The 20,075-nt window shown below is 44.0% G+C and overlaps 2 protein-coding genes across 4 annotated transcripts in view; one reads left to right on the forward strand and one right to left on the reverse strand.

Annotated features, from left to right (window-relative positions):
* The window catches only part of LOC124048023 (sphingomyelin synthase-related protein 1-like), a 13,908-nt gene extending 13,470 nt beyond the window's left edge, over window positions 1-438 (forward strand). For both annotated transcript variants that reach the window (XM_046368373.1, XM_046368374.1), the window contains exon 6: window positions 1-438. This exon is cut by the window's left edge and continues 1,149 nt beyond it. The gene's annotated coding sequence lies outside the window, so the exon portion shown is untranslated.
* Window positions 439-5,229: 4,791 nt separating this feature from the next.
* On the reverse strand, window positions 5,230-16,481 carry npas4l (neuronal PAS domain protein 4 like). Of its 2 annotated transcripts, XR_006841169.1 has the most exons (9): window positions 15,100-16,481; window positions 14,700-14,832; window positions 13,780-13,943; window positions 11,372-11,529; window positions 11,105-11,204; window positions 10,593-10,994; window positions 8,211-8,346; window positions 6,445-8,028; window positions 5,233-6,180 (listed from the first exon to the last, which is right to left on the reverse strand). XR_006841169.1 is itself a non-coding variant. In XM_046368375.1 (8 exons), exons 2-8 carry the CDS (start codon window positions 14,807-14,809, stop codon window positions 6,531-6,533), a joined length of 2,568 nt encoding a protein of 855 aa, XP_046224331.1. In that variant the 5' UTR covers window positions 14,810-14,832; window positions 15,100-16,481; the 3' UTR covers window positions 5,230-6,530. The 2 variants fall into 2 exon arrangements, 1 of the variants encoding a protein (XP_046224331.1); XM_046368375.1 differs by having other exon boundaries at window positions 5,230-8,028.
* Window positions 16,482-20,075: the final 3,594 nt, after the last annotated feature.

Below are 20,075 nucleotides of genomic sequence, written 5' to 3' on the forward strand. Positions count from 1 at the left end.
GTATGGCTAGCAGTAGATATTGAGCTGTGTATAATGTATGGCTAGCAGTAGATATTGAGCTGTGTATAATGTATGGCTAGCAGTAGATATTGAGCTGTGTATAATGTATGGCTAGCAGTAGATATTGAGCTGTGTATAATGTATGGCTAGCAGTAGATATTGAGCTGTGTATAATGTATGTTGTTTATTGATGAGTTTAATCAGTTAGTTGTATGGTAGTGTATGTAGCTGGCCATATTTAATGTATTGGAATCTGTGCTTCATTAACATCATGTATGTACACTGAGTGTACTAGACATTAGGACTCTTTCCACGACATAGACTGACCAGGTGAATCAAGGTGAAAGTATTGATGTATTGATGTCACTTGTTAAATCCACTTCAATTATTGTAGATGAAGGAGAGGAGACAGGTTAAAGAAGGATTTTTAAGCCTTGAGACATGGAATATGTATGTGTGCCATTGAGGGTGAATGGGCAAGACAAAATATTTAAGTGCCTTTGAATAGGGTATGGTAGTAGGTGCCAGGCGCACTGGTTTGAGTGTGTCAAGAACTGCAACGCTGCTGGGTTTTTCACACTCAACAGTCCTACCACCCAAAGAACATTCAGCCAATGGGTCATTGATGAAAGAGGACAGAGAAAGCTGTGCAGAGCAACAGATGGGCTACAGTTAGTCAACTGACAGTCCAGTACAGCTGCCCAAAGACCCATATAATAATGCACAACTTGTCGTACCTTGACACAACCTTACAGAGTTCCAATTCTTTAAAAAAAGAAAATGTGTTTGCAGTGATCTAAGGAACGAAAACGCTGGACACTGGAGAATTGGAAAAACATTTCCTGGTCTGATGAATCCCGGTTCCTGCTGTTTCACTCTGATGGGAGGACTAGGGTATGGAGAATACCATGAGTACATCATGTTGTGGTGGAAGGACTAGGGTATGGAGAATACCATGAGTACATCATGTTGTGATGGGAGGACTAGGGTATGGAGAATACCATGAGTACATCATGTTGTGATGGGAGGACTAGGGTATGGAGAATACCATGAGTACATCATGTTGTGATGGGAGGACTAGGGTATGGAGAATACCATGAGTACATCATGTTGTGATGGGAGGACTAGGGTATGGAGAATACCATGAGTACATCAAGTTGTGATGGAAGGACTAGGGTATGGAGAATACCATGAGTACATCATGTTGTGATGGGAGGACTAGGGTATGGAGAATACCATGAGTACATCATGTTGTGATGGGAGGACTAGGGTATGGAGAATACCATGAGTACATCATGTTGTGATGGGAGGACTAGGGTATGGAGAATACCATGAGTACATCATGTTGTGATGGGAGGACTAGGGTATGGAGAATACCATGAGTACATCGTGTTCTATTGGACACTAGATCCTGTTATGTTGTTCTATAGAACACTAGATCCTGTTCTATTGGACACTAGATCCTGTTCTGTTGTTCTATTGGACACTAGATCCAGTTCTGTTGGACAGTAGATCCCATTCTGTTGTTCTATTGGACACTAGATCCTGTTCTATTGGACACTAGATTCCGTTCTGTAGTTCTATTGGACACCAGATCCTGTTCTATCGGACACTAGATCCTGTTCTATTGGACACTAGATTCCGTTCTGTAGTTCTATTGGACACCAGATCCTGTTCTATCGGACACTAGATCCTGTTCTATTGGACAGTAGATCCTGTTCTGTAGTTCTATTGGACACTAGATCCTTTTCTATCGGACACTGGATCCTGTTCTATTGGACACTAGATCCTGTTCTGTAGTTCTATTGGACACCAGATCCTGTTCTGTTGTTCTTTTGGACAGTAGATCCTGTTGTGTTGGTCGATTGGACACTAGATCTTGTTCTGTTGGCGACTAGATCCTGTTCTATCGGACACTAGATCCTGTTCTATCGGACACTAGATCCTGTTCTATTGGACACTAGATCCTGTTCTGTTGGACACTAGATCCTGTTCTGTTGTTCTATTGGACACTAGATCCTGTTCTGTTGTTCTATTGGGAACTAGATGCTGATCTGTTGTTCTATTGGACACTAAATCCTGTTCTGTTCTTCTATTGGACACTAGATCCTGTTCTATTGGAAAGAGACTAGATCCTGTTCTATTGTTTGAGAAAGACCCCACTGAACGATTCAGAACATGAATAATTCTATTTATATTGATAAAATGTATTGTATAACATAAGGAAGTGAAATGTCATCACCAGATCAAATGTTCACCCTGCAGAGTGGGTGGACAGCCTGAGTACTGTAGGACCAGTATATTGTATTTCCATTTGGTTTCACTCATCTACTTCAAAGTGTTTGTGTCGCCTACTGAAATAACAAACTAATTATGTTGATTTGAAACGTAGCCTTACTTCCTTGGTCAATAAAGGAGGGGTTGATGCACAAGTCGTGTAGAAATGTTTGTTGGGCTGGCATAGAGTAGTTTATTAAACACACAACAGATTTGATTCAACACTTTAGCCAGGGACACAGCCTGTGATTTACTCTGTCCATTAATGCTGTTTTGAACAGTGTTGCTTTGCAGTAACATGCCTATAGGTCAGCCATAGCTAATCGCAGTAAGACACCTACAGTTTGGACCAGAGAACTATAGACTTGATTCAAATAGAGAACCCTTGAACCCAGTATGGCGCTCCGAGTTTGAACTCTGACGCCATCTAGTGGTTAAACATAGGACTAAACGCTGCTGCCAAGTTAGGATAGAGAATAGGGTTAGTGGTTTTTCCATTACATATGTCTCCTCTATCTGCCGATTCCATTACATATGTCTCCTCTATCTGCTGATTCCATTACATATGTCTCCTCTATCTGCTGATTCCATTACATATGTCTCCTCTATCTGCTGATTCCATTACATATGTCTCCTCTATCTGCTGATTCCATTACATATGTCTCCTCTATCTGCTGATTCCATTACATATGTCTCCTCTATCTGCTGATTCCATTACATATGTCTCCTCTATCTGCTGATTCCATTACATATGTCTCCTCTATCTGCCGATTCCATTACATATGTCTCCTCTATCTGCTGATTCCATTACATATGTCTCCTCTATCTGCCGATTCCATTACATGTCTCCTCTATCTGCCGATTCCATTACATATGTCTCCTCTATCTGCTGATTCCATTACATATGTCTCCTCTATCTGCCGATTCCATTACATATGTCTCCTCTATCTGCCGATTCCATTACATATGTCTCCTCTATCTGCTGATTCCATTACATATGTCTCCTCTATCTGCCGATTCCATTACATGTCTCCTCTATCTGCCGATTCCATTACATATGTCTCCTCTATCTGCTGATTCCATTACATATGTCTCCTCTATCTGCCGATTCCATTACATGTCTCCTCTATCTGCTGATTCCATTACATATGTCTCCTCTATCTGCTGATTCCATTACATATGTCTCCTCTATCTGCTGATTCCATTACATATGTCTCCTCTATCTGCTGATTCCATTACATATGTCTCCTCTATCTGCTGATTCCATTACATATGTCTCAATGTGTTTTTTTTTGCGACACTGATTTTGTGGAATAAAATAAATGGAAACCTGCCTCCTTATGGGCCAATGGAAACCTGCCTCCTAATGGGCCAATGGAAACCTGTCTCATGATGGGCCAATAGAAACCTGCCTCCTGATGGGCCAATTGAAACCTGTCTCATGATGGGCCAATGGAAACCTGCCTCCTGATGGGCCAATGGAAACCTGCCTCCTGATGGGCCAATGGAAACTTGCCTCCTGATGGGCCAATGGAAACCTGCCTCCTGATGGGCCAATGGAAACCTGCCTCCTGATGGGCCAATGGAAACCTGCCTCCTGATGGGCCAATGGAAACCTGCCTCCTGATGGGCCAATGGAAACCTGCCTCCTGATGGGCCAATGGAAACTTGCCTCCTGATGGGCCAATGGAAACCTGCCTCCTGATGGGCCAATGGAAACCTGCCTCCTGATGGGCCAATGGAAACCTGCCTCCTGATGGGCCAATGGAAACCTGCCTCCTGATGGGCCAATGGAAACCTGCCTCCTGATGGGCCAATGGAAACCTGCCTCCTGATGGGCCAATGGAAACTTGCCTCCTGATGGGCCAATGGAAACCTGCCTCCTGATGGGCCAATGGAAACTTGCCTCCTGATGGGCCAATGGAAACCTGCCTCCTGATGGGCCAATGGAAACCTGCCTCCTGATGGGCCAATGGAAACTTGCCTCCTGATGGGCCAATGGAAACCTGCCTCCTGATGGGCCAATGGAAACCTGCCTCCTGATGGGCCAATGGAAACCTGCCTCCTGATGGGCCAATGGAAACCTGCCTCCTGATGGGCCAATGGAAACCTGCCTCCTGATGGGCCAATGGAAACTTGCCTCCTGATGGGCCAATGGAAACCTGCCTCCTGATGGGCCAATGGAAACCTGCCTCCTGATGGGCCAATGGAAACCTGCCTCCTGATGGGCCAATGGAAACCTGCCTCCTGATGGGCCAATGGAAACCTGCCTCCTGATGGGCCAATGGAAACCTGCCTCCTGATGGGCCAATGGAAACTTGCCTCCTGATGGGCCAATGGAAACCTGCCTCCTGATGGGCCAATGGAAACCTGCCTCCTGATGGGCCAATGGAAACCTGCCTCCTGATGGGCCAATGGAAACCTGCCTCCTGATGGGCCAATGGAAACTTGCCTCCTGATGGGCCAATGGAAACTTGCCTCCTGATGGGCCAATGGAAACCTGCCTCCTGATGGGCCAATGGAAACTTGCCTCCTGATGGGCCAATGGAAACCTGCCTCCTGATGGGCCAATGGAAACCTGCCTCCTGATGGGCCAATGGAAACCTGCCTCCTGATGGGCCAATGGAAACCTGCCTCCTGATGGGCCAATGGAAACCTGCCTCCTGATGGGCCAATGGAAACCTGCCTCCTGATGGGCCAATGGAAACCTGCCTCCTGATGGGCCAATGGAAACCTGCCTCCTGATGGGCCAATGGAAACCTGCCTCCTGATGGGCCAATGGAAACTTGCCTCCTGATGGGCCCATGGAAACCTGCCTCCTGATGGGCCCAGGCAAGCACATTCATACGGCTTTGTCAGGACAAGATCAGCTTTAAAACACATCTCTGCCTGTTCTTCTCATTCATGAGATACAGCTAGTTATTGTGATCATATCTTGTATTGTAGCTTTTTTATTTTGTCATAACTAAGATATCACATCACAATCATATTTTATGCGTTTTAATAACTTGCATTTTAAAAATTAGAAAACCAATTGCAAAAATACTTTCCTTTTGTACAATTACATCCAACCAAGCAGCATTTTATGAAAACAACATATGTATTCTAGACAAATGTACTGAATAATGGTTACCAATGGTTACAAACAAAGAGTTTTCAGTAGCACAACTAGTAGACAAACACGGGAATGAAACAATATGTATAACAGTCATCTCTACCAATAAATACACGCACTTACTAAACAGTAGTTTCAGGCTAGGAATGAATGTAGTGGCATTACTGAGGTAGTTACTTCATTATCTTTTTAACGCCTATGGATGTTTCTCAAATGGCACCCTATATCTCCATAGGGCTCTGGTCAAAAGTAGTGCACTATACAGGGAATAGTGTGTCATTTGGGTCGCATTTTAGAATCTACTATTCTGCTTCAACCTCCTCTGGGAGGAGGTCTCCACGTCGCGTGTAGCTCAAACACATCCAGAAAGTGCTCAGTAGTAAATCATCATTACGGTCCCTCGACATTCACAGAAACATCAATTCTACATATCTGATCGTCAGTTTTCTAGATGGTAACAGTGCAGTACAATGCTACCAGAATCAGGACAACATCATCATCAACACAGATGGTGAATTACAGCAGTCAACAGGTATCAATATAGTTAACACAACACCAAAATAGTAACAAGCTCCTCAGCAGTTTGGTCCACTGGATAAGATTCACTTCCTGAAAAGTACAAACTACTAAATATCGTAGAAGTCTTTAAAAGGTATTTATTATTTTAAAAGTCTTCATTTTGGACTCTGGCTGGAAGACTTGGTAGTCATGACAATATGCCATACGAGGGCTAGTACTGTAAGTCTATTTAGACTCACATCAGTACATGGATTCTTCAACAAGCCCATCTGAAATAGAATGGTAACGCCATGTTAGTGTCATTTCAATCAACTCAAGGATTTTCTCCAATAAGAGTCAGTCAGACAACACACAGGAATGACTCATCCCCCCCAAGCACAACTACCATGTTAAAATAATTCCTGTCATTATTGGTATTAATACATGCATGTTATTATATCATGTGTATAATGTGTGATAATGCTGCAGGTTGAGCTGTGTATAATGTGTGATAATGCTGCAGGTTGAGCTGTGTATAATGTGTTATAAATCACCTTGATGGAGACTGTGGGGCAGGTTGAGTTGATGCAACTCAGAGGTCTGATTATGACAGCTTGTCCTCAGAGCGAAGGGATCCAGGTTAGGGTGAAATGGGTGCAGGGGGAGGGAGAGAGAGAGGGACGAGGGGTGTTGCAGGGGGAGGGAGAGAGAGAGGGACGAGGGGTGTTGCAGGGGGAGGGAGAGAGAGGGACGAGGGGTGTTGCAGGGGGAGGGAGAGAGAGCGGGATGACTGCTGCATGGATAGAGGGTCCACTAGAGAAGACAGAGCCAGGGTGGAAGGGTCCTGAGGTTGGTAGCAGTGAGACAGACTCCCAGGTCCCTGAACCATGCTCAGATCCTTCAGGAGACTATCAAACACTCCCTCATCCAGGACCAGCTCTGGCTTGATGTGGAGGGGGACAGGGGAGTGACCTGGGAGCTGTGCCCAGGGAAGGGGTTCTGAGCTGGGCTGACGTGGGGTCTGGATGGGGCTCAGGGTGTTGAACAGGTCGAAGCTGGAGGCCAGAGAAGAGATCTGCTGGGCTAGGATACTGATCTCTACCTTGTCTCTGTCACTGTAGAGGAAGGAGAGGTCGGAGGTCGGGGAGGGGTTAGGGGTCAGCAGGCCTCCAATAGGAGGAGCGACAGTCTGAGGTATATGGTGGCTCTGGTATGTCCTGGTGGCACCACCTTGTGGCTGAACCGAGAGGCTATATGGACTGGTGGCATCACCTTGTGGCTGAACCGAGAGGCTATATGGACTGGTGGCATCACCTTGTGGCTGAACCGAGAGGCTGTATGGACTGGTGGCATCACCTAGAGGCTGAACCGAGAGGCTGTATGGACTGGTGGCATCAACTTGTGGCTGAACCGAGAGGCTATATGGACTGGTGGCATCACCTTGTGGCTGAACCGAGAGGCTGTAGTCTTCAGTATGGATGGTGATGGGGCAGTCTGCTGAATTCTCTAACAGGTCTGATACAGATAGACAGTCAGGGACCAGCCGGGCATCAGCAGGGCATGCTGGGCAATCATGCTGGGGAGAAGAAGGGCAGGACTGAGGAGAGAATGTGTCAGTCTGGCTGAAGATACTCTGGTGGAAGGACTGCTCCGAGCCGGGCTGGAAGGACCTAGAGGAGGAGAGGAGGCAGGGTGGCCCAGTCCCTACCTCAGTCCCTCCCTCAGGGCAATGGTAGTAGTAGGTTAAGTTCTCTGTGTAGCCATACACATCCAACAGAGAGTCAGAGCTGGTGTCGTCCTGCTGTGCTGGAGAGAGGGAGGAGTTGTAGTGGGAGGAGGTGGGGCTGTAGGGAGGGGTGGAGAAGGCGGCGACAGGTGAGGCCTGAGAGGAGGAGCTACATGATGTCACGTAGAAAACAGCATTAGACTCTGCTCTCTGTCTCCTACTGGTCTTAGACCTGTTCTCAGTCTCAGATATACTACTGCACTGGCTGAATTCTCTCTGTCTCTTTAGGTCCCTGGTAGGGCAACAGCTCTGGGTCAGCTGGGGGGTGGGAGAGGGGCAGTAGGGCTGAGGAGGAGAGGCTCTGAAAGCATCGTTGTGGATGTTTTTCCTCAGATACATGGCTTCTGTTTCACTGTGAAGGAAAGAATACAAGTTACTCCAGTCTCTCAGAGCAAAGTTACTCAATGCAGACAACTACAATTATTACTACACATCTTTTTATTATTTACTTTTTCTTGTTTCAAGACAAAACAATAATCAAACTGTACATACACAGACATATTCTGAAGACTGCAGTTAAAGAGCATCTATTACCTGATAATGTAGTTACAGCAGCTCACTTCCTGGTTCCCAGAATGCTTAGCGGCTCTAGTGTAGATCCAGGACCATGAGAGGTCGCTGTGTTGGAGCCTCAGAACCATCTCCATCTGCCTACCCTCGTCTGCCTGCACTGGGTGAGGAGAGGACAGAAAAGCATTACTATAATGTCCACTATATTTCTCTAGCATCTTACACTAAGGAAGACTACTGTTCATACATAACTGTCAGGATTTGGCCAGGGTTGTTCCGGTTTTTGGTCACTAGATGCCCCCATTGTGCTTTTTGACCTTTTGTTTTCCCTTGATCCCCATTATTATTTGCACCTGTGCCTCGTTTCCCCTGATTGTATTTAAACCCTTAGTTTTCCTCAGTTCTTTGCTCTGTGTTTGTATGTTATAGCACCCAGCCCTAGTATTCTGTGAACTCTTGTTGATCCTGGTAGACTCTCTTGTGGAATTCTGTTTTTTGTTCTTGTTTATTTATTTTTGAGTATCTTTTGAGGCTTTTTATGCTTTACCTTCCACCTTGTGGATTTACCTTTTTGTCTTGGAGGATTACCTTTGTTCTTGTGGAATTCCTTTTGAGGTTGTGGAGTTACATGTTTTCCTGAAGGACTTCACTTTTTACTTCATTAAATACACCGTCTCAAGTACTGCTGTGTCTGCCTCATCTTCTGGGTTCTGCCGACTATTCGTGGCTCAGTTGGTTAAGTGACTGTTTCTCACTCCGGAGACGCGGGTTCGTAACCGGGTCCTGACACATAACAACGTGAGATGCTTCCATTTGGGTTCGTCATTGTTATTTGTTATAATATGTTAGAATATAGCATAACGGGTATAATGTAGTATTATTATTAGTATTAGTATTATGTAAACTCAGCAAAAAAAAGAAACGTTCCTTTTTCAGAACCCTGTCTTTCAAAGATCATTTGTAAAAATCCAAATAACTTCACAGATCTTCAATGTAAAGGGTTTAAACATTGTTTCCCATGCTTGTTCAATGAACCGTGAACAATTATTGAACATGCACCTGTGGAAAGCTCATTAAGACACTAACAGCTTACAGACGGTAGGCAATTAAGGTCACAATTATGAAGACCTAAGACACTAAAGAGGCCTTTCTACTGACTCTGAAAAACACAAAGAGAAAGATGCCCAGGGTCCCTGCTCATCTACTTGAACGTGCCTTAGGCATGCTGCAAGGGCAATAAATTGCAATGTCTGTACTGTGAAATGCCTAAGACAGTGCTACAGGGAGACAGGACGGACAGCTGATCATCCTCGCAGTGGCAGACCACGTGTAACAACGCCTGCACAGGATCCATACATTCAAACATCACACCTGCGGGACAGGTACAGGATGGCAACAACAATTGCCCGAGTTATACCAGGAACGCACAATCCCTCCATCAGTGCTCAGTCTGTCCGCAATAGGCTGAGAGAGGCTGGACTGAGGGCTTGTAGGCCTGTTGTAAGGCAGATCGTCACCAGACATCACCAGCAACAATGCAGCCTATGGGCACAAACCCACCGTCCCTGAACCAGACAGGACTGGCATTAAGTGCTGATGAGTAACGGTTTTGTCTCATCAGGGGTGATGGTCGGATTCACGTTTATCGTCGAAGGATTGAGCGTTACACCGAGGCCTGTACTCTGGAGCGGGATAGATTTGAGGTGGAGTGTCTGTCATGTTCTGGGGCGGTGAGTCACAGCATCATCGGACTGAGCTTGTTGTCATTGCAGGTAATCTCAAAGCTGTGCTTTACAGGGAAGACATCCTCCTCCCTTATGTGGTACCCTTCCTGCAGGCTCATCCTGACATGACCCTCCAGCATGACAATACCACCTGCCATACTGCTTGTTCTGTCCGTGATTTCCTGCAAGACAGGAATGTCAGTGTTCTGCCATTCTGCCATGGCCAGCGAAAAGCCCAGATCTCAATCCCATTGAGCACGTCTGGGACCTGTTGGATCAGAGGGTGAGGGCGAGGGCCATTTCCCCCAGAAATGTCCAGGAACTTGCAAGTGCCTTGGTGGAAGAGTGGGGTAACATCTCACAGCAAGAACTGGCAATTTTGGTGCAGTCCTAGAGGAGGAGATGCACTGCAGTACTTAATGCAGCTGGTGGCCACACAAAATACTGACTGTTACTTTTGATTTTGACCCCCCCTTTGTTCAAGGACACATTATTCAATTTCTGTTAGTCACGTGTCTGTGGAACTTGTTCAATTTATGTCTCAGTTGTTGAGTCTTGTTCTGTTCATACAAATATTTACATATGTTAAGCTTGCTGAAAATAAACGCAGTTGACAGTGAGAGGACGTTTCTTTTTTTGCTGAGTATAGTATCAAGGGTAGTTTTAATGTTTCTCTACTTACTCAGACTCTTATGTGAGTTGGCACTCAAGGAGAGGTCTTCAGGGTGGAGGAGGCTGTACCACGATCGACCAATCAGCTCCTCCGATGAGTAGCCCAAGTAAAACACAACACTTTCGTCCAGGTGACTGAAGCTCATGTCTGGTCTATGGAGGCTGGTGAAGGAGGAGGAGCAGGAGGAGAAGATGCTGTTGCCCAGGTGGTTCACTGTGGGTGTGCAGAGAGCCAAGAACACCATCTCCACAGGGGGGCCAGATCGGCCACGGTCTGGGGAGGATGTGGGGGTGGACTGGGGGGATTGTGGGATGGTCTGGTAGCGTCCTCGGACCATTATAGAACAGCAGTTACCGTACTCTTGTCTGAAGGCCTTGGAGGTGTGCATCTGACACACAAAACTCCTCTCTGCTGGGGAACAGAACAATAACATGAGATTAGTCTCGTCCTCCATTGGGTTTCATGAGCTCTTAAATCTGTTCATTTTATTTGATTTTCCTTTAGATAGTATAGTCTCTTACCAGTTGACGTTGTGTTGTCTGTCTCCAGGTTAGATCTAACTGTCTCCACGTCCTGACTCTCCACCAGGTCATAGAATGTGTCTCCCTGAAGAACATCAACCTATAAGAGAAGAAGAAAGGATCAACTTTAGTGACTAATACCCTGCCCTACACAGCATTCAGTAACACGGCAGATGTGATGTTACACAACCACAGAAAAACAATGTTCTATTTCCTATACAATTCCATATATTTTGGACGCCAGGTCTTCATCAGGTTGGTACTCACCATGGAGAGCCCCAGGTAATCAGAGACGTTCTCAGAGACGTAGACCAGCCTGCCCCGAGAGGAGAGGATCAGAATGAAACCATGCACGGCTGGGAGGAATGTCTCGTACAGAGGATAGGAGGAGGAAGAGGAGAGACGACTCTGATCAGCTGATAATCCTGGAAGCGGAAGAAATACAACTCAGGATTAGTTTCATCACAACATCACAGAGAACTCAGCAGGTATGGATCCATCACATCAGAGAACTCAGACACCGCCTGGTATAGAGGTCCTGGATGGCAGGAAGCTTGCCTCCAGTGATGTTGTGTCCCTGGGTCCTTAGCTTAGTTTTGAGCTGTAATCAATGAACAGCATTCTCACAGAGGTGTTCCTTTAGTCCAGGTGGGAAAGGGCAGTGTGGAGTGCGATTGAGATTGCGTAATCTGTGGATCTGTTGGGGGGTATGTGAATTGGACTGGGTCTTGGGTTTCCGGCATGATGGTGTTGATGTGAGCCATGACCAGCCTTTCAAAGCACTTCATGGCTACAGACGTGAGTGCTACGGAGCGGTAATCATTTAGGCAGGTTACCTTCAGACTATGGTAGTCTGTTTGAAACATGTTGGCATCTCCTCTGTCAGGGAGAGGTTGACAATGTCAGTGAAGACACTTGCTAGTTGGTCTGCACTTTGAGTACATGTCCTGGTAATCCACCTGGCCATGCGGCTTTGTGAATGTTGACCTGTTTAAAGGTCTTGCTCACATCGGCTTCGGAGAGCGTGATCACACAGTCGTGTGGAACAGCTGGTGCTCTCGTGAATGCTTCAGTGTTGCTTGCCTCAAAGCAAGCATACATTGCATTTAGCTCGTCTGGTAGGCTCGCGTCACTGTGATGTTGTGATGGATCCATACCGGTTGTGACCTGTGATGTTGTGATGGATCACAGAGTTGAGACCTGTGATGTTGTGATGGATCACAGAGAACTCAGCATATATAGATCCAGGTCTCAACAGGTATGGATCCATCACAACATCACAGGTCTCAGTAGGTCTGGATCCATCACAAGACCTTGGAAGATATACTGTTAAAAAACATGTTTAAATTGACAGGGCGTTTCAATCATCAGTTCTAAGACGCCTTAGCATCCATTCTTCAAGTTGAAAATGTCCTACAGTTCTAACTGGGTTTGGGTAGGTTACTTTTTACATGTAGTTCCTTTACAGTTACTAGTTACCTGTCCAAAATTATAATCAGTAACTTTTGGATTACCCAAACTCAGAAATGTAATCTGACTACATTCAGTTACATTTAGATGTATTTTCCCTTAATTAAGAGGCACTAGAAGAAGACAAAAATGTATGTGACCAATTGAACGACATCTATTGCAGGATAAATCAATGTTAAAGTTTACATAGTTGGACATATATGGATGTTAAATGTTACTTCATGGGTTGGTTATGTCGGCTTCTTCTAATGCTTTCTACTACGTATAATAATACCATTCAATTATATCTTTACAGTCATATGTATCATTTATAAGTCCAAACATGGATGTACTAACTACAGATTGGGTTAGGGTTAACCTAACCTAACCCTAACCCTAACCCTAACCCTAACCCTAACTACAGATTGCCATCCACAACAACCACAATCCGTAAGGCGCAAATAACTAAATGAAAGAGCAGCAGTGTGATTCACATCAATGCGCTATGTAGATATCAATAAGTGATATCCATATCACCGTAGACGACACCACTGCTGTCAGACACACACATACGCACACGCACTCTCCACACACGTACATTGTAATATTGTTGTATTATACATGTTGTATTGTACATATGTAGTGGTGTAATAATGTTATATGATGTACTGTTTTATCTGTAATGTAGCTGCTGCCTTGGCAACAGGAACTAATGGGGATCCATAATAAACCCCAGGAAGAGTAGCTGCTGCCTTGACAGGAACTAATGGGGATCCATAATAAACCCCAGGAAGAGTAGCTGCTGCCTTGGCAGGAACTAATGGGGATCCATAATAAACCCCAGGAAGAGTAGCTGCTGCCTTGGCAGGAACTAATGGGGATCCATAATAAACCCCAGGAAGAGTAGCTGCTGCCTTGGCAGGAACTAATGGGGATCCATAATAAACCCCAGGAAGAGTAGCTGCTGCCTTGACAGGAACTAATGGGGATCCATAATAAACCCCAGGAAGAGTAGCTGCTGCCTTGGCAACAGGAACTAATGGGGATCCATAATAAACCCCAGGAAGAGTAGCTGCTGCCGTGGCAACAGGAACTAATGGGGATCCATAATAAATACACATACAAATACTTCCATTCTAAAAGATGGGAATGTCCTACTGGGTCCGTACTTTCAAGTGTTCTAGTGGTTCCGTACATGACAGTTCCTCTCCTGGTTTTGTACTCACCCTTATACAGAAAGCTCTTCCTGATGTATGCTGTGATAACTGCCATGCTGTGGAGGTATGACAGTCTGTCCTGGTCCTCCTGAGGGATGGGGAGCAGAGTTCTCATGTTCCTGATCTCAGAGTTGATCTGGTCCCTCCTGGCTTTAGACGCTCCCTTAGTAGACCTGCGTAGCAACACCATGTTCACAGGTCAGGATATGACGGCCCAGAGAGGGCAGAGGTAGAACTGAGCACAGGGTATCCTACTACGTCCAAACTCTTCCTAGTCTCTCTCAGTCTAGTGAAAAGCTGCTCTTTGTTACATTGCAAAAATAATCCACTATAAAAACTGAGAAAATGTGTTACTTTCCGGCTTCTCACTGTGCCTTACTGAAGGAAAGGCAGTGTACCCTAGCCACAGACTGGATGGGGATGGATAGCAGTTTGCTAAAGTGTGAGCTTCTGTGGTTCCTATGGAAACAACTGTTGCTGTATGTGGCTCTGTCTATCTGAGGTAGAGAAGAGAGATCTCTGGCTGCTCTGCGTGATCAGCCGGTTTTATCAGTAGAGAAGAGAGCTCTCTGGCCGGTTTTTGTTGGCCAGAGGCAGCATCAGAGAGCGTGGGTGTCAGACAGAAAGCAGGAGGCTGAACTGCATACGCTCCTATTTCCCTAGCTAACACCAGACACAACAAATTGGAATTCATAACTTAGTATTGCAAATTCGTAACATATTGTATGAATCGTAATTCATAACATAACACACAAATTGTAATTAGAAACATAGCAAACAAACTGGATGAATGACATGACATCCACAAGTTAATATATACCAAGGTATGGTATGTACAGTAGGTATGTTATTGCCACACCTGAGTCCAGATTGTAGCGGTTTGACCACTAGAAGCCGCGCACGGATGGAGCCAGTCTGGCTGCACTAACCTGAATCTCTTGCAGAGTCCCAGGCGGCTTTCTGTCTCCCCGCTGAACAGATGAAAGGAGCAGCGCTCACTGCTCCATGGACTTTCACACAACTCACAACAAACCGTCATTCTGCCACTCGTTGTTTCAACACCTAAAAGTACAGATATGATCAAATCAGACATTTATCCATCATCGTGATAAATACAATCGACTTTGCAACGCAAACATAGAAGAGAAATAAACCATTTCAAATGAACAGAAATGAACAAGGGAAAAATACCATTCCCATATTAATACATTAACTATTTGTTATCCATTTAAATACAAATTAAAGAGAACATCGTTTGGAAACACAATGCACCGCTGGGAATAAAAAATTGAGATGTGTTTAGACTAAACATTCCGATATTCTCCTTACTTTCAGACGGTCTATCTATTTGGTTGTGTCCAGCCTGCCTGCCCCTCTCCTTTATAGTCGTGCGTCTTAACCCGACACCTTGTTCCAACTCTGCAGCAGAAAGAGAAGAAACCCGTGGAACGTTACGTGTTGTGACGTAGGACAAGTGGAGGTTCCTTACGCGCTCTGTAAAAAAGAACTGCTGCGTCGGACGGACCACCGCCAGAGTGGCGCGGCGCGATAACACATATACAAACAACTAAGAGCAAAAACAAAGACTATCTAACGATATCGGGAATTCCCATTTTATCAGACTGAAATCCAACACCTAGAACTGTAGAGAACTGGACTGTACATAATGGGCTATGCTACAGGGCTTCAAACATTCGTCTCGAACTGCTGCTAATAATGATCATAGGTCGACACACTGTGAAATCAAAAGAATCTCAACTTCCTGTCATTTCAAATGTGGTTACATGACTAAACTGTGAAAAAGTGGCCCACTGGGCACAGAAGTCAATTATATTCTACTTTGCAATGTAATTTAATTTCAATGACAAGGATATAATGTTGATTCAACCAGTGTGCCCAGTGGGGGTTAAGGACAGGCAATCTTCCAATTCCATGTTATAGCCTAATAGTAGTTGTTCAGTAACATCCCATGGATCTAATAAAAACATGTAATAGACCTAGTGGGAGAAACAGATCAGTAGGAGAATGGTAACCTATATCTCTCCAGGTATGGAGCATAACTAGGAATGATAATGTTGAGGATAACCTCTGTTTTATAGATACTATGAATGATCATGTTGAGGATAATCTCTGTTGTATAGATACTATGAATAGTAATGTTGAGGATAACCTCTGTTGTAGATAATATTAAGGATAATGTTGAGGATAACCTTATATAGATACTATGAATAGTAATGTTGAGGATAACCTCATATAGATACTATGAATAGTAATGTTGACGATAACCTCTGTTATATAGATACTATTAAGGATAATGTTGACGATAACCTCTGTTTTATAGATACTATGAATTATAATGTTGAGGATAACCTCTTTTGTAGATATTATTAAGGATAATGTTGAGGATAACCTCTGTTGTAGATACTATGAATAGTAATGTTGACGATAACCCCTGTTGTAGATACTATTAAGGATAATGTTGAGGATAACCTCTTTTGTAGATACTATTAAGGATAATGTTGAAGTTAACCTCTGTTGTAGATACTATGAAATATAATGTTGAGGATAACCTCTTTTGTAGATACTATTAAGGATAATGTTGAGGATAACCTCTTTTGTAGATACTATGAATGTTAATGTTGAAGTTAACCTCTGTTGTAGATACTATTAAGGATAATGTTGAGGATAACCTCTGTTATAGATACTATGAATGTTAATGTTGAAGTTAACCTCTGTTGTAGATACTATTAAGGATAATGTTGAGGTTATGACACACAATGGCTAAATACAATCTATGTCCGTGTCAGGGAGCAGGGACACTGTCTCAGCTCCAGTATGGTCTGAGAGAGGGACAGTGATGAAGATCTGGGAGAGGGACAGTGATGAAGGTCTGAGAGAGGGACAGTGATGAAGTTCTGAGAGAGGGACAGTGATGAAGTTCTGAGAGAGGGACAGTGATGAAGATCTGAGAGAGGGACAGTGATGAAGTTCTGAGAGAGGGACAGTGATGAAGTTCTGAGAGAGGGACAGTGATGAAGATCTGAGAGAGGGACAGTGATGAAGTTCTGAGAGAGGGACAGTGATGAAGTTCTGAGAGAGGGACAGTGATGAAGTTCTGAGAGAGGGACAGTGATGAAGGTCTGAGAGAGGGACAGTGATGAAGTTCTGAGAGAGGGACAGTGATGAAGTTCTGAGAGAGGGACAATGATGAAGATCTGAGAGAGGGACAGTGATGAAGGTCTGGGAGAGGGACAGTGATGAAGGTCTGAGAGAGGGACAGTGATGAAGTTCTGAGAGAGGGACAGTGATGAAGTTCTTAGAGAGGGACAGTGATGAAGTTCTGAGAGAGGGACAGTGATGAAGTTCTGAGAGAGGGACAGTGATGAAGGTCTGAGAGAGGGACAGTGATGAAGGTCTGGGAGAGGGACAGTGATGAAGGTCTGAGAGAGGGACAGTGATGAAGGTCTGGGAGAGGGACAGTGATGAAGGTCTGAGAGAGGGACAGTGATGAAGTTCTGAGAGAGGGACAGTGATGAAGGTCTGAGAGAGGGACAGTGATGAAGTTCTGAGAGAGGGACAGTGATGTAGGTCTGAGAGAGGGACAGTGATGAAGTTCTGAGAGAGGGACAGTGATGAAGTTCTGAGAGAGGGACAGTGATGAAGGTCTGAGAGAGGGACAGTGATGAAGTTCTGAGAGAGGGACAGTGATGAAGGTCTGAGAGAGGGACAGTGACGAAGTTCTGAGAGAGGGACAGTGATGAAATTCTTAGAGAGGGACAGTGATGAAGTTCTGAGAGAGGGACAGTGATGAAGTTCTGAGAGAGGGACAGTGAAGAAGGTCTGAGAGAGGGACAGTGATGAAGATCTGAGAAAGGGACAGTGATGAAGGTCTGAGAGAGGGATAGTGATGAAGGTCTGAGAGGGACAGCGATGAAGGTCTGAGAGAGGGACAGTGATGAAGGTCAGAGAGAAACAGTGATGAAGGTCTGAGAGAAGGACAGTGATCAAGGTCTAAGAGAGGGACAGTGATGAAGGTTTGAGAGAGGGACAGTGATGAAGATCAGAGAGGGATAGTGATGAAGGTTTGAGAGAGGGACAGTGATGAAGTTCTGAGAGAGGGACAGTGATGAAGTTCTGAGAGAGGGACAGTGATGAAGATCAGAGAGGAATAGTGATGAAGGTTTGAGAGAGGGACAGTGATGATGAGATAGAGAGAGAAGCAGGTAACAGAGAGAGAGAGAGAGGGTAGCAGGTAGCCTAGAGAGAGAGAGAGAGAGAGAGACTTCCTAACCTCCTGCCAAATGTATGACCATATTAGACACATATTTACCTCAGATTACACAGACCCACAAAGAATTTGAAAACAAATCCAATCTTGCTAAGCTACCATATCTATGGGTGAAATACCACAGCCACAAGAAAAGGACAACCACTGAAGAACAAACACCATTGTAAATACAACCAATATCTTTGTATATTTATTTTCCATTTTGAACTTTAACTATTTGCGCATAATATGACATTTGTAATGTCTTGGAACTTTTTTCAATGTAATGTTAACTATTTATTTCACTTTTGTTTATTATTTATTATCAGTTGCTTTGGCAACATAAACATATGTTTCCCATGACAATAAAGAACCTTAGATGGAATGAGAGAGAGAGAGAAATTATGAGAGAGCAAAAAGATCACTATTTGACACACTGGAAAGAATCAACCAAAAAACAGAGCAAACTAGAATGCTATTTGGCCCTAAACATAGAGTACACAGCGGCAGAATACCTGACCACTGTGACTGACCCAAACTTAAGGAAAGTTTTGACTATGTACAGACTCAGTGAGCATAGCCTTGCTATTGAGAGAGGTCGCCACAGGTAGTCATCTCTCGAGCGCCAGCCCTGCCTATGTGCCCACGCGTTGCATGAGTGCTAAGGGACTGGGTGAGAGGGAGAGAAAGAGAGAGAGCCGTGTCTCGGGTTTCCGACAGGGCCTTACTCAGACACAATGTCAAGTTAGTCTGTATGAGCTGCCATGTCCCAGTAACGTCCTCTTTAGGCTGTCAGTGGTTTGAAGTTACCAGTTTTGATTTTTTTTTTATGATTTAAAAGTGATTCTTTAGTGGATAGAACAGGTAATAAACCAACAGGTTATAAACCAACAGGTAATAAACCAACAGGTTATAAACCAACAGGTTATAAACCAACAGGTTATAAACCAACAGGTTATAAACCAACAGGTAATAAACCAACAGGTTATAAACCAACAGGTAATAAACCAACAGGTTATAAACCAACAGGTAATAAACCAACAGGTTATAAACCAACAGGTTATAAACCAACAGGTAATAAACCAACAGGTTATAAACCAACAGGTTATAAACCAACAGGTTATAAACCAACAGGTAATAAACCAACAGGTTATAAACCAGTTACAACAGGTTATAAACCAACTGGTTATAAACCAACAGGTTATAAACCAACAGGTAATAAACCAACAGGTTATAAACCAACAGGTTATAAACCAACAGGTTATAAACCAACAGGTAATAAACCAACAGGTTATAAACCAGTTACAACAGGTAATAAACCAACAGGTTATAAACCAACAGGTAATAAACCAACAGGTTATAAACCAACAGGTTATAAACCAACAGGTAATAAACCAACAGGTTATAAACCAACAGGTTATAAACCAGTTACAACAGGTTATAAACCAACTGGTTATAAACCAACAGGTAATAAACCAGTTACAACAGGTAATAAACCAACAGGTAATAAACCAACAGGTTATAAACCAACAGGTTATAAACCAACAGGTAATAAACCAACAGGTAATAAACCAACAGGTTATAAACCAACAGGTAATAAACCAACAGGTAATAAACCAACAGGTTATAAACCAACAGGTTATAAACCAACAGGTTATAAACCAACAGGTAATAAACCAACAGGTTATAAACCAACAGGTTATAAACCAACAGGTTATAAACCAGTTACAACAGGTTATAAACCAACAGGTTATAAACCAACAGGTTATAAACCACTTACAACAGGTTATAAACCAACAGGTTATAAACCAACAGGTTATAAACCAACAGGTAATAAACCAACAGGTAATAAACCAACAGGTTATAAACCAACAGGTAATAAACCAACAGGTTATAAACCAGTTACAACAGGATATAAACCAACAGGTAATAAACCAACAGGTTATAAACCAGTTACAACAGGTTAAAAACCAACAGGTTATAAACCAGTTACAACAGGTTATAAACCAACAGGTAATAAACCAGTTACAACAGGTAA

The sequence above is a fragment of the Oncorhynchus gorbuscha genome, linkage group LG11, assembly GCF_021184085.1.
Source record: "Oncorhynchus gorbuscha isolate QuinsamMale2020 ecotype Even-year linkage group LG11, OgorEven_v1.0, whole genome shotgun sequence".
NCBI lineage: Eukaryota > Metazoa > Chordata > Actinopteri > Salmoniformes > Salmonidae > Oncorhynchus > Oncorhynchus gorbuscha.

Coding starts and splice junctions, on each gene's coding strand:
- npas4l (XM_046368375.1), bottom strand. CDS start 14,809: ATGACGGTTTGTTGTGAGTTGTGTGAAAGTCCATGGAGCAGTGAGCGC. Junction 11,205..11,371: donor ATTACCTGGGGCTCTCCATG/GTGAGTACCAAC, acceptor CTTCTCTTATAG/GTTGATGTTCTTCAGGGAGA. Junction 8,347..10,592: donor CAACTCACATAAGAGTCTGA/GTAAGTAGAGAA, acceptor CTCCTCACCCAG/TGCAGGCAGACGAGGGTAGG.